At 43.8% G+C, this 8,746-nt stretch overlaps 2 protein-coding genes across 2 annotated transcripts in view; one reads left to right on the forward strand and one right to left on the reverse strand.

Annotated features, from left to right (window-relative positions):
- The window catches only part of BTBD9 (BTB domain containing 9), a 381,803-nt gene extending 380,804 nt beyond the window's left edge, over positions 1-999 (reverse strand). Inside the window, exon 1 of the mRNA XM_023624248.2 lies at positions 863-999. The gene's annotated coding sequence lies outside the window, so the exon portion shown is untranslated. The remainder of the gene's footprint in view (positions 1-862) is intronic.
- LOC111769206 (uncharacterized) lies at positions 411-5,443 on the forward strand. Its single transcript, XM_070245525.1, has 2 exons — positions 411-1,793; positions 2,571-5,443. Exon 1 carries the CDS (start codon positions 694-696, stop codon positions 1,387-1,389), a length of 696 nt encoding a protein of 231 aa, XP_070101626.1. The 5' UTR covers positions 411-693; the 3' UTR covers positions 1,390-1,793; positions 2,571-5,443.
- Positions 5,444-8,746: the final 3,303 nt, after the last annotated feature.

Raw genomic sequence — 8,746 nt, forward strand, 5'->3', positions numbered from 1 at the left:
TTCCGGTCCACATATTGAACAGAATCTGTATTTTCTGCCTAGTAAGTAACAAGCCTGTACTTTCAAGGAAAATAAAACACAGTGTCTCCATACTTTCTTGGCCCTAATAATGATAATGACAGAACAACATGGTTCTGGGAAATAAAACAGCTGATTTGAGACTATGAGGAAGAACTGAGAATGGATATCCGCCACTTGGCCTCAAAATCTGTAGCAACAATGTGATAAAATGCCTAGGGCAAATAAAGTTTTATGCGTGCTATATTAAGCACGTGCACATACACGTGAAGACGGAAACTAGGCAACAGGTTGGCCGCCCCCATCTGCACTGACAGATCGCCTCCCCGGGTCGTGGGTGTGTCTGACGCTGCACGCAGGCACTGATTCATAACTCTCTCCATAACAACCGGCTCCTCCTCGGAGCCCGGCCAGGGCAGGGGCGATGCAGGCCCCAGCAGCGCCAAACTTTCCGAACCCCAGAGCCCGGCCGCCCTGGTTCCGCCTCCTCTCGGTCTCAGGCAGGATGCGAGGCGGCTCTGGGAACCCGGGCTTCTCCTGATTCCAACTCCTCGTTTGGGAGCCTGGCAGAGCCACCTCGAAGCCCCCAGACACCTACTTCCCACTGCACCTTCCACGACTACAGACGCTTCGCCCGCCCCTCGCTGCCGCTTCCAGAGCGCCCGCGCCCAGGAAATGACCCTCGTCAGCCCCCGTCCGCCCTCCTCCCCCGCCCCCGGAAAAAGCGGCAGAGGGGCGTGGAGCGGCGCGCGCGGGTCCGGTAGGGGCGCGCATCCCCGCGCCCGGGGCCCGCGCAGCAGGTGCGGCCGGGCCCCACTACCCCTGCGAGGCCCCGGCTACTCACCCCAACGATGTTCCGCTGCGGCTCAGCAGTCGGCACAGACGCCTCTTCCGCCTGCTCCGCACCCCCCTCGCAGCCACCGCCCCCTCGGCCGCTGCCGTCGCCGCCGTCCTCGCCGCCGCCGCCGCGGCGCGCGTCCGCTCTCACGCACACCGCCGTGGCCGCGCACGCGCCTCTGCGCGCTGGCGTCACTTAGCAACCGATCGGCGGCGGGCCCGCGGGATCCGAAGGTTCAGGGCCCAGAGGTCGCCTCGGGCCGGTTTGCGGCTTTACCCCACCGGCCCGACCCTCTGCCCTCCTGGGGTGGGGACCCCAGGGTGTGGCTGCCCTGCTGGCACCTGGCTCCGGGTAAGCACGTCACCACACGTCACTGTATGGCGTCACTGATCGCGTCACTGCGGAAGGGAAGGTCCCCACCGTGGTCGCCGCCTGGAGGTGCCAGGGCGCCCGCGGTGGAGAGAGCTGCGGCCTTGTCCAGACTGGCGCGGACCCCGTCGGCTACGACTGCGAAGCGCCGGAAGGTTCTCTGAGGAGTGGACCCAGAGGGGCTGAGTGCGCGGTTGATGTGGAAGACTGCTGAGTGACGCTGGTTAACCCAGCAGGGTGTGATGGAGCGAACCTTGAACTCCCCTGACTTTCGGTTTCCTCATCTTATAAATGGGGATAACAGTACCCATCCTGTCTACATTGGAGCGTTGTGAGGCTAAAAGGAAATAATCTATGCAAAGATGCTTTGTAAAGTGTAAAGCCCGTTAGACTTTAAAATATCTTATGAGAGAAGGCAGTGCTCGAGCAAGAGCAGTTAAGAGCATGGATTTTGGAGTCAGAGCAACTCGGGTTCAAGTTTGATCCTGGCTGATGTTGGGTGGTCGATTCTGCTTGACGCTTGGGCAAGCTGGGGGACCAGGGTGTGGGGGTTTGAAGAGAGTAACTGGTGAGTTAATTCCAGGCAGAGGAAGCTTCACGAGTAAAAGTGAAAATGGACAGGAAGAGCAAGCCTTGAGGCAGGGAGACTAGTTTGAGGCCACGGCTGTATTCTAGATAGGAAGTGATAAGAGCCTTACCCTCTAAGTGTAGAGGAAGGGATAGATGTGAGTGCTGTTCAGGTAGGAGAACTGACCGCGCTGCACGGGGGATAAATGAGTAGGCCACGTTTGTAGTATGTGTGCTGGGGTAGGTGGTGGAAACATTTAGCAAGATGTGAAGAAAGATGAGTCTGGATTATCCACAACGTTCTGATCTAAGTTACTAGACAGTGATGGTGACCGTCTTAGGAGGCTGATCAGATTTGTGCCATATGATGATGAGTTCAAATATGGATATGTTTGTTGGGGAAACACTTATTCTGCACTCATGATGACTCCTTGCAAATGGAGTGACATCCGTTAATGCAATATTCCGGGCCTCTCACTGCATCTGCCCCCGGCCCGCTCCTCCCTGGAGTGGTGACCTCCTGATTGGTGAATTTAAAAGGAGAAACCGGTCATGCGTAGCCCCTCTCCTTCTTTTTCGCTTGAAAGAAAGCTGCCTTCAGGGACCTGTTCTGGTGTTCTTCTCTGCTTCTCCAGGAGGAGGGCCTGGGGGTGGGGTTGAGAGTGTCTGGTCCAGGGCTACAAAGTCAGTAAATCTATTTAATTCCAGAGTTTAACATTGGGAAGCTCTCTGTCCACAGGTAATATCCAGTACAAACTTTGTTGGTTGTGCTTTACAGAATAATGTCCACCCAAAGATGTTCGTCTCCTAATCTCCAGAACCTGTGAAGATGTTACCTTACATGCCGGAAGGAACTTTGCAGATGTGATTAAGTGAAGGATCTTGAGTTGGGGAGATTATCTTGGATTATACTGCTGGGATGGAAGCAGGAGGCTGAGTCAGAGAAGGAGATATTAGGACGGAAGCAGAGGTCAGAGAGAAAGAGAGATTGGAAGAATCTGCTCTGCTAGCTTTGAAGATGGAGCCAGGGAATGCAGACAGCCTCTAGAAGCTGAAAAAGGCAAAGAAATGGCTTCTCCTCTCGAGACCCCAGAGAAAACACAGCTCTGCCGACGCCTTGATTTTAGGATTTCTGATCTCCAGAACTGTAAGATAACTGTGTGTCGTTTTAAGCCACTGAGTTTGTGGTAGTTTGTTACAACTGTAATAGGAAAGTAATACAGTCAGTAGTAAAGATGATAGTTAGTCTCCTGCTGCATCCTCCTCTGTGTGGGACAGAAGGCTGCAGTTTATTAGGCTCCCTCAAAGATTACTGCAATGTGATTGTGACTTGATGGAGGGAACTGCCACACCCAGAGGGAAACATCCAATAAGCCGTCGAAGTACAGAGGTCTATGAATGAAGACAGAAGTTGAGTTAAAATAAAATAGATTTGGAAGACATTAACTTATAATTGTTCATTTAAGTCCTAGGCATGGATGAGATCAAACAGGGAGAAAATATAGAAGAAACAATAAAGAGGACCAAGGACAGAGCCCCGGGAAGCACTAACTTTAAAAGGGAGTGGCAGATGAGCAGAAGCCCACACAGAAGTCTGAGAAAGAATGGCCAGAGAGATAAAAGAAATAGATGAGAGCAATGCGTCTGAAACCAAGGTAGGAAAGAATTACAAGACAGAAAGGGAGTCGGCAGAGTCAGAGACCACACATAGGTCAAGTGTATCAAGGGCTGAAAAGCATTGACTGGATTGAGCAACACAAAAGTGATTGGTGACCAACAGTAGCAGCTTTAGTGAGGTAGTAGAGATGGACACCGAATTACTGGGGTGTGAAAGGCAAGCCTGTGTAGTGGATTGGCCTCTGGTATGGCTGATGGGAATTTGAGATTCTAGTCTTGGTTCTGGCCATTCACTAGCTAGATAACCTTGGACAAATCACTGAACCATTTCAGACTTCGGTTTTCTCATTTACCAAATGAGAGGATCAGACTGGGTCTATATTTTTCACATAAATTCCTAGAGTAACCCCCCAACTTTATGCTAGACTCATTTGTTTCTAACAGCACACTTCAAATCCTACTTGGATCCTTTCACCAAACACTGAAAGTCAGTATATTATGTGCCAGCTTCTGTCCAGATGCTATAGATATGATACAGTTATTCAAGAAACTTTCAGTTTGAGGAGGGGAAAAAACACATAAGTATGTAGCTAGTTACCATAGTTCTTTTTAAATGAAGCAAGTGACTATAAATTGAATGAACTGTAGCTGTAACATGATATACTACATGCTATAGTAGAATTCTGTATAAAGTGATACAGATGAGGGGGGAGTTTTGCCTAATGGAAATCGAAGTATTAGATTTACCAGCTCCCACAGGTTGGCAGAATATGCCCCCAAAATGGACATAGCTATACCAAGGCATTTCCATGGTGATGGAAAAAAACCGAAAAACAGGAGTTGTGCTAAGCCAGTACTGATCATTTATCATTTCTTCTACGTAGTTTTGTTGTGATGTGAATGAATATTTGTGTACAACTACTTCTGTTGTACATAAATACACTGTTTAATTGGACAAAATGGACACATGTAAAAATTGAATACAAGAGTGGTTTGTTTACTTTTCTGCTAGATCTGAGAGGAAACATTTATTTGTGATACATGCCATGCTTTGTTACATTTGCTCATCTAATCCTCATATATTATCTCGTTTAATTTTGCAAACATCACCTTATTGGATCAACAGCTGACATTATATCTCTGCTTTAGCAGGTGGAAATACAAAGTTCACGGAATGTGGCCAAGGTCATACTCTCAGCAGTTAAGTAGTAGGCCAAGATTTAGACCCAGCACAGGCATCTTCTTTCCTGCAAACCTACCCTCAGAGCCTTAGTCGGTGTAAGTGCCCTTCTTCTGTACTTTTACATCATGTGCACACCTTTATTGTAGCTTTTACTGTAATAATGATGATGCTAACTATGTGCCACATACTGTTTTAGGTACATTATGGGCATTAACTCATTTAAGCCTCAAAACAGCCCTTTAAGGTAGGTAATATTATTAATCACGGTACTTTATAAGTCAGGAAACTAAGGCATAGAAGGTTAAGAAATTTACTCAAGGTCACAAAGTTAATAAGTGATGGACCATGATTCAAATCTGGATAGTTGGGCTCTAGAGTCCATGCTCTTAGCACCCAGGCTGCTACCTTTATACTCTGCTCTGCTAAGACTCAGGGATTCTAGACCACCTAGTTTACAGAACTCACCAATGCAGTTACTGTAGGGTGGTTGCTGGGTGTGATATGGTTTTGTATTCCTTATTAAATGAACACAAGAGAATTTTCTCTCTCCGCCAAATGTCCTGAAACACTTCACTACCCTTGAGTAACTGATATGTTTTCTCCTTATAGGCAATGTGAATTATATAACGGGCTGTTTTCTCCTTTCCCTTTGACTGCCAAGAAGCTCTGAGTAAATTTGTGGCTCAGCATTAGTAACTGGGAGGACCCTTGGCCTGCATATCTATATTGTGTCAGTTTGAAACTTCTCAAAAAGTTAGAAGGAAAAATAACTTGGATTCTTTATTTTCTAAATTGTTGATAGTGTACATTTATTTTATACTTAGAAAAAGTAAACTTTATTTTTAAAAGAATGTTTGCAGCTTTGAATCATTTCTCAGGCTTTGACTCTGTGGACAAGAAGGTTAAATTCCTTGAGATCAATATAGAATCCTAGTTCTTGTAAAATCAGGACGTCTACATGACCTTGAAAGTCCAGATCAATAGAATCGGTGTTCAGACAGATCACAAAGTATTTCAAGTAGCATAAAACAGGCAAGTTGTGGCCCTCCTTGTTTTTAACCTATATCTAAATAATTTGAAACCACTTTTGGATTATTTGGACTTATGCTACCTTACTTTAGAGATCAAGTCGATTATCTTCTTTAATGCTGATATTTTATTATAATGAGCTTTAGTGTATGTTTGATTTTGTGCTTTACCATTTGTCACAAAGAATGGGTAAAGATCACCAGTTCTAAAACTAAAATGATTATTTTGGTACATGTCCTCAAATCTAATTGCTAAGATCCGGTAACTAAATACCAGGTTCATTTCTTTACTTAAGGGTGTGTTTTGCAAGTAATTCTTACGGGTAGATTTCCAGGCCAGTCACTTTGCTAAAAGCTGTACATTTCCTGGGAGCATTATTCAGATTTTTCTATAGCCAGAGTGAGCAACTGATAATTTCTTCTTTGAAACCAATCAGATTCTTCATTTTCTGACAGGGCTTTCAGATGCCTAAAGGGTCGGTAAGTGCTCTGCACTCAGCACAGGAGATTGTTGCCAAGTGGTGGTATGAGCTTCTAGGGTTGCCACATTTGAAATCTGTTGATCTCTAAATATTGGTAACCAATGTCAACTTTGTAAAAAAAAAAAAAAAATCACTTGTCTGTGAGTTTGCAGACCCTCTGCTCCATTGGATAGAACTTTGCAGACTCGAAGACTTAATTTTTCTTATTTTTATTTTTAATTTCTTATTAATATTTCTTATATGAAGAATTGTTTCTTAAGGAAAATCCTGAATTTCCTGCAAGTGCTCCCTCTGTCCCCCACCATGTAGAGAGAAATGTTCCCATTTAGGTAAAAATCTCAATGCAATGACTCACTCTTCACAAAAGGCTGTCAACCAGCTACCATCTGCCAATGAGATGACTGACTTCTAAACAGTATGTACCTAGCTTTAATCAGCCACAGAATATTAGCTGGTCCATCAGAAAACTGCATACCTGACCATATTGTCCTGAGCTCATACACACGGAAACCTTCTTCAGCCCCTCCCAGGAGTGTTTACTGACTTACCTTTTGAATATTGTGTCTTCTGCATACATTAAGGGATTCTAGAAGAGACAGCTCCACAGAGCTGTTGCACACTTGGTCATTTTGTGTTCCCTATGGAAAATCCCAAGAAGAATTTTCTTTCAGAGCCAACTGTCATGAAATACTTGGCTACGCTTGAGTAACAGATGTGTCTTCCTTACAGACAAGTAGGTTATGTAACTGGATGTGTTTCCCTCTTCCCTTTGGCTGTCATGAAGCTCTTGAGTCAAATTTTAGCTCAGCTGTAGTGTTTGCATAGGAACCTGTGGCCTGCATATCTGCATTCCAATTTGTTCCCTGTTCCTAACCCTCTGTTTAAATTTGGGTTTTCTCTTGCTCAGATTTATTTATAACTTTCTACATTCTATGTATAATTGCACTAGTCACCTCAAGTTGCTTATGGAAAAGCTGGGGAAGGAATGATAAATATGTTTAATGACGACTAGCTTATACATAGTCCCTTGCTCTCACTTCAGGCAAGAGTTAAAACTTATACGCCCTTCCGTGCTGATAAGAAGGTCATTTATAAGGACTCCAGGGTTTTACATCAGCTAAGTAGAACCAGAACAATGAATTATTTTCGAAGAAGTTTTAGTGTTATTGCAAATCTACAGAGTGTTATTCTTTTAACTTTGCTTTCTCTTGAAGGAGATAGGTAAAGTAATGGTTGCTAAGCATAAGTAGGAAAATTCAAGTCCCACATTCTCCAGTCAAATAATTTTCTCACAACCTTTCTCAGTACATTCTTCTACTAGGCCAAAATTTGAAAAATTAGCTTTCTCATATCTAATCTAAATCACATTGTGTGCTGTAAACTCCTTTCTATCTCATGGATTAGTGATCTGATTTGTATTCACTGGTATATATAGTCACACATAGACACTTTAACTAAAGGTACGTAGGAAGATCCTAAGCAGGAAAGCAGGATTCATTATGTCTTAATACCTCGTTTATATTTGCTAAATCAAAGGTAGAAAGCTAATTGAATACACCATGACTATTAGGCATTGTCATGAGACACTAATGTGAATATGATTTATCTTGAGAATAGGACAATAAAGCTCCTTCGTAAATGTAAACATTTAAAACATTTGCCCAGAAAACACTTTTTGTAATCTTTTTTTTGCATTTCTTCTTTTCTTAGTATACCAGGAACCTCAAAAACTGGAAATAGTGCAGGCCTATTTCCTGTGTCAGTTTTTAGTTACTGCGTTATTCTGTGTCAGGCACAGAGGGGATACGGAGATTGAAGATAGAGTTCTTGCTCTTAAGGACCAACAGTCTAGAACTGTGCTGTCCAATATGGTAGCCTCTAGCCACATGTGGCTATTTAAATTAAATTAAATTACGTAAATTAAAAATTCAGTTCCTCACTCACACTAGTTACATTTCAAGAGCTCAAGAGCCACATGTGACTAGAGGCTACTATGTTGGACAGTCCGTGTATAAAATGTTTCTGTCTTTGTAGAAGATGCTACTGGATAATGCTGATCTAGAAGTTAGGGGAATCAGACAAGGTAGGGCAAGGTAATTTCAGAGTAAGAAGGATCACGTGTGAAGTGTGGTCAGAATGATGTTGAGTCCTACTGCCCAAGATTCTGATTTGAGGGATACCATGGTGTCTACCTTTAACAAATACCCCAGGTGATTGTCATACAGAAGGTGCACAACTGCATTGAGAAAAATCAGTGTAGGGTGAGTAGGCATAGCCCAATAGAGTGATTGTAAACTTTCTACCTAAATAGGATCCAGCTGCTTGAGCCAATTTAAATTTGATTTGGAGAAGTAAGAGTCTTGGAACTGTTACCTTGAGAGTGACTGAGCATTGTGTATCCATTATGTGTCTAAAGACTTATCAAATGTTAATGTAAGTGTCTTCAACTTGTCATGTGTATTTTAAATACCTGAAAAAGGCATGGGATAGTTTCAGTCAGGCTAGGCTAGGCTATGCATCAGTAAAACATAAGCCCAAAATATCAGTGCCTTCTTCCAGAAGGAAAATAAAGAACTCTGGAGTGTCTCACACTAGCAAATTCTTTAGCCCAGAAGTGACAGAGACCACTTCTACTCATAGTTCA

The sequence above is a fragment of the Equus caballus genome, chromosome 20 (assembly GCF_041296265.1).
Source record: "Equus caballus isolate H_3958 breed thoroughbred chromosome 20, TB-T2T, whole genome shotgun sequence".
In the NCBI taxonomy this organism is placed as follows: Eukaryota; Metazoa; Chordata; class Mammalia; order Perissodactyla; family Equidae; genus Equus; species Equus caballus.